We start from the raw sequence: 5568 nt of genomic DNA on the forward strand, positions 1-5568 counted from the left end.
TCTCCCCGCCTCCCTGGATTCCTATATGTATCCTTTTTTCTCCTCTCCGTTTTCGCACACTAACTCAATTTCTCTGAAACTTTCAATATCCCGTTCTGCCCCTAAAGCCATATCTCAATGAATGCAACAACACTCTTCACCGTCTCCCCACTCCTTTCATCGCTGGCGAACCGCCGGGGAGTCTCAATTAAAGCCGCCGTGTCAACATTAGCGGCCGAGTCTTTCCGAGTTGACCCAGGGAGGAAGGCGCTGAGTCTGTACGAGATTCTTCAAGTTAAGAGAACGGCGTCGTTAACGGAGATTAAGGGTGCTTTTAGGAGTCTAGCCAAGGTTTATCATCCTGATGTGAGCGGTAGTGATGGTGGAGAGCAATTGGACGGTCTGGATTTTGTTGAGATATGTAATGCCTATGAAACGCTGTCGGATCCCGCTGCTCGTGCGGTGTATGATTTGTCGTTGGGTTACAGTAGTAGCAGGAAGAGACCGGTTAGGTTTACCGGTGGGTATTCTCTGAACCGGCGGTGGGAAACTGATCAGTGCTGGTAAAATGGCGACGTTTTAGGAAAGTTTTTTTTTTTTTTTTTTGTAGTATTTTGAGCTACTTTACAGAAGCACGCCACGTGATGTTGCAATGTACAGAGATAAATATTTTTAATTTCGAATCTAGCATATGCAATATCAAAACAAAATCAAAGCTTTGATTGATGCAGAATTTTATTCATGAAATCAAGGCAGATTTCTAGATGCCTTCTAGTTTATTTATTTATTTTTAAATCGATGTCTTCTTGATTAATCATAAATCATCCGGTTAAAGTAATGTTAAGCTTCCATGATTTATCGGGAAATAATAATAATAGTTATGAATAACCCACAAACGAGAGATGCAATAATAGTTGGGTTAACGCCGATCTCATATATTAGAATTTAATATTAAAAAAATATCATTAAATATATTATCATCTCAATATATAAAAAAAATATTATTTGATGTGTATTAAATTTTAAATTTATAATTATTATTTTTATTAAAAAATATATTAGCAATGTATATATTTTTTATATTTAATTAAAATAGATCTGACTCATAACATAATAAAAATATAATTTAGTTTAATGTATTACTAGATAGGTGATTTGTGTTTTTTCACATGCTAGTAATGTAAAAAAAAAAGATGCTCGGGCACTATTAATGTATTTTAAAGAAGAAAAACAAATCTACATCCACTCAATTATATGATAAAAAAACAATAATATTAAATAAACATAATTTTAAAAGAAAATGTGACAACAATAATTATAAGAAGAAAGAATGCTTGTTAAAAGAAAAGAAAAATTATAAATTTGAATTTCAAGATAACTCAATATTAAAAATAAATAACTAAAATAAAATAAAATACTTCAAATCAACTTAAGCTAATATGATAAATTCATGTCTTAAATTACAAGATTAATAATTAACTTAAGCTAATATGATAAATTTATGTCTTGAATTACGAGATTAATAATTTTATTATTTTAACCTATAATGATCTGTGGTTAGATTTAGATTTTTTTTTTAAATTATAAAAACCAAGATAGTAATCAAGTGACGTGTCACTCTCCCGAGGACAGCATTCTAGATGCTTTCTAACCTCCTAAACCCTGATCCTCTCTATCCACATCCCCAGGGGAGACAGCCAGACAAAAAAAAGCCCCAAATATCTTTCTCCCATTTGTTAAATGGGACCTCAATCAACAGTGACTCACAACTCGAAAGAATTCACAAACTCACAAGTGAGGCCTCCAAATGCTTCTAGAAGCTAATCGCTAAGCTCATTACTGACGTCACAAGAATTATTTATCACTTTCCTTCTCGACAAGCTCCGTGGTAATTCATAGCCTATTTATTTTTACATGTTTTAAAAGTATTTTTAAAAACATATTATTTTATATTATCACATCATGTTTTAATATAATAATATTAAAAAATACTCTGAAAAATAATAATTATCACGCTTCCGAGCTTTACAATAGATGGTCCATTTCTAATCATTTCCTCTACCGTTGGATTTTGTTGGCAAACAAAATCCAACGGCTCAAGATCACAAGTGAGTCTCAACTATAGATCTCTGGCTTCTAGAAACCTTTCCACGTGAAAGGACATAAATGACATGTCTTGGCATGAGATTAAGAAGAAGAATAATTTATTTTTGTATTTAAAAAGTATTTTTTTAAATTTTTTTTATTTTAAATTTATTTTTTTTGATATTTTTAGATCGTTTTAATATGTTGATATTAAAAATAAATTTTAAAAAATAAAAAATTATTTTAATTTATTTTACTTTGAAAAATAATTATCATCAAAATATTAAATAAGCTCTAAATGAACTTTAAACCTGAACTAACTCAATGCATGTTTAATATTATAGTAGCTTTTATTTTTTAAAATATTATATATCATAGAAAAAATTAAATTGATAATTTTTATATGCTTTTTAATAGTCTTAATATATTGATATTAAAAATAAAAAAATAACTTAAAAATATATTTTTTAATTTTTTTTAAAGCATCATATATCATATTTTTTTCTTTCGTAGGATCAAATCTAATAAGAATCAGGTTGATTTTAATGCTTTTAAAAAAATTAAAATAATATTATTTTAAATAAAATAATTGATGCAAAATAATCCGATAATGTATGAATTAATATGATAATCTAATGATCCAAACCATCAATCAAACCATAAATTCATCCAGTACACAATTTGTCCTGAAGCTAGCTTTCTTGTTCCAGGCCTTCGCTTCTTAAGCTTAGCATAAACTTCACAAAATACAAACCCTCAAAGGAAAAAAAGAAAAGCTTAAACAGATCAGAACTGAGATTATATTCTTGCTGGGAATTATGCAGTTGCCAAGTATCAGTCTCTACAAGAAGAAAGGAGGTTCAGTAAGGTTATTATTCCAGTAAGGTTAAGCTGCATCTGCTGCGAATGCAAAAGTAGTGCAAAACAAAGAAAAAGACGAACATGTTCATTCAAAGAGAGGATGAGAAGGCAGTGTATTTGAATACAGGATCAGGTGGTGAAGATGGGAATCTAACATCCAACACCATTTTCATAAAAAAAAGGACGATCTCCAGACATCACCAAACAATTGCCTAGAAATCTTAGCCAGTAGAATCAGTTCAAGAGATGTGTAAGACATTAAGACCAAGCACAGTGCGAAGCTTATATGATTGAGGAGAAAACATTTAATTACATGGGGTTTTCTGGGACAGAAGAGTAGTATCACCCTATATGTAAGGAGATACTTCACAAAAAGTTTTTATCAAAACTAATCCTTTGAACTCATCCATGGAGCCATGACTGTTCATCATCTGTACCTGAAACTTTCACAGGCCTTGAATATGGGTGTTGGAGACTCCTGGGTAGAATAAAATCTAGAATACGAACATCGTTCATCGAAACTAAGACACTAGCTAGCTTGGTCTCCACAGCTAAACCAAATCATGGTTAGAGGTGTCAGGATTCTTAGTTTAGTTCAAAATTACCAATCGATTGCACTGATTAACAGAGTTTGCGCCTGTAATTAAGTAACTACGCTCTTCGAGCAGCTAAGCGAGGGCATATCAAGACTCAGCACCATAGAACATTGCGACAGCCTAAAACGATAACGAATTAAGGTAAGTTAAAGGATACACCTGGTACTCACAATCATAACATGGAGTGAAAACTAAAATAAGAATGAATTATTCTGCAAAAATAATATAAATTATATATTAGAATTTTAATTTACATTTTAAGCTAATTTTCATATGATTATTTGATATAATACAAGTTTTTAAATATAACCAAATAATTACAAAATTTATTCTATAAATTTTGATTTTTCATTCCAATAAAAATTAGATAATTAAACACAAAATAAAAGCGGGCTTATACAGGTTTTAATATTGTTATTTTTTTATTTAAGATGATATTATTTTAAAAAATAATATAAATCGAAATAATTCTTTAATAATAAATAAGAAAATACCTTTACGAGTTTAACACTCATTGTTTTTGTGTTAATATCACTGAGCAAGTGAGTCGGAAGTACAAAAGATGATTAGCCATGTACTACAACATATGTCCGCATAGTCAACGAAGGGAAAGTCAAGGCCAGAGAAATAATAGAAATAATTTTCAATATAGCCACGTGATTTATTTAAATATATTTTCAAATAATGTTTTTTAAAATAATTGCTATTATAATATCAAATATGCTTTATAACCATGTATTATGGACACAACCAGGAATAGGAAGTACAAAAGATGGCAGGTGCCCAAAATATTATTTAAAGGACTGAAGCGACAAGTACCAGAAACTTAGAGGACCATTCAAGTAATTCGCCAAGTTCCCGGTGATGTCGAGCCCAATCTGTACAATCTAATAAATCCACCCCATGGCCCGAGAGATAGTGATTTGCAAAGCTGAACAAATCAACCAATAACAGCCATCCACATCAGAACAAATTCAAAAACCATAACGATCAGAATCTCTCTTTTACTTGCTTTACACTTCGACTTCTCCATAACGTTCAACTTTACTGTTTCCCCTAACACAGCTCCAAGATTCAAAACGCACACTCCATCCATTTCTTCAGCTTAGGTTCTTGAAAAGCCTGCCTTGTGTAGCAGACATCTCGAGATTATTCAGAACACGCCCCGCGTGGGAGGAGGAAGAAGAAGAAGAAGAAGCTAGCAAAGATGTGTTGCGGGACAAAGGTGTGCATGATGTGCACATGTGTGATATTGGCGGTGATCTTGATAGGGTTATTGTTTGGTTTTGGGATTTACAAAAATGGGTTTCATAAGTTGAAGGATGCAATTCATGAATGTGATTCTAATGGTTCACTTTGTGGAACTGGAAGGCCGTTCTTGGGTGTTGCAGCTCCTCCCGCTCCCTTGTAGGAGTCGTGTTCTTTTCCTTGTAGCAATTCTTTTAGGGTTTCGATTTTTTCATAGGCACTTGCATTAGTTTTCCAGGTGATTCCTATCATAATAATGTTTGTTTCTTGCTGTTTAATTATAGTCATCGTTGAATGGAACGATGTCTTATGGTTCTCAGATCTGTTTCATTGAATTTAACTCTTCTGATTTTGCAATTGAAAAAAATACTGCCCAGCTGAATTTACAATGGTAGCATTGAAGCTTCCCACTCATTGATTTATAAAACCATAAAATCATGTGATTTTCAAGGTTATATAAAATCAAATTAAAAACTCAAAAATCAATAAAATAAAATCAAGTTTACAAGTTCTAAAAAAATATAAAATAAATGATTTTCTTGGTTTTATATGAATAACCGATCAGTCGACTAATTACCCTGTTATTTTTTTGTATATTTTTAGGTGTTTGAGTGTTATATGTTATTTGCTACTTCAATGGAATTATTAATATATAATTAGCCAAAAAAAAATTTACTAAGTACAAGAAGACCAAGGCTCCGACTTTTTAGCATATGAGAAAATTTGGCTTTCATCAATAGCATCATCCATGGTCAGCAATGCATAATTTCACTGATAGACCACGGAGGTCACCTCTATG

The 5568-nt window shown here is 31.6% G+C and overlaps 1 protein-coding gene across 1 annotated transcript; it reads left to right on the plus strand.

The window, feature by feature from the left end:
- LOC133672981 (chaperone protein dnaJ 11, chloroplastic-like) lies at positions 1 to 712 on the plus strand. The gene has a single exon (XM_062093561.1). It carries the CDS (start codon positions 118 to 120, stop codon positions 544 to 546), a length of 429 nt encoding a protein of 142 aa, XP_061949545.1. The 5' UTR covers positions 1 to 117; the 3' UTR covers positions 547 to 712.
- The last annotated feature ends 4856 nt before the right edge of the window (positions 713 to 5568 follow it).

Source organism: Populus nigra, chromosome 14 (assembly GCF_951802175.1).
Source record: "Populus nigra chromosome 14, ddPopNigr1.1, whole genome shotgun sequence".
NCBI classification, from domain to species: Eukaryota; Viridiplantae; Streptophyta; class Magnoliopsida; order Malpighiales; family Salicaceae; genus Populus; species Populus nigra.

What these genes read in the sequence shown, in the direction of transcription:
- LOC133672981 (XM_062093561.1), top strand. Translation starts at nt 118, where the DNA reads ATGAATGCAACAACACTCTTCACCGTCTCCCCACTCCTTTCATCGCTG.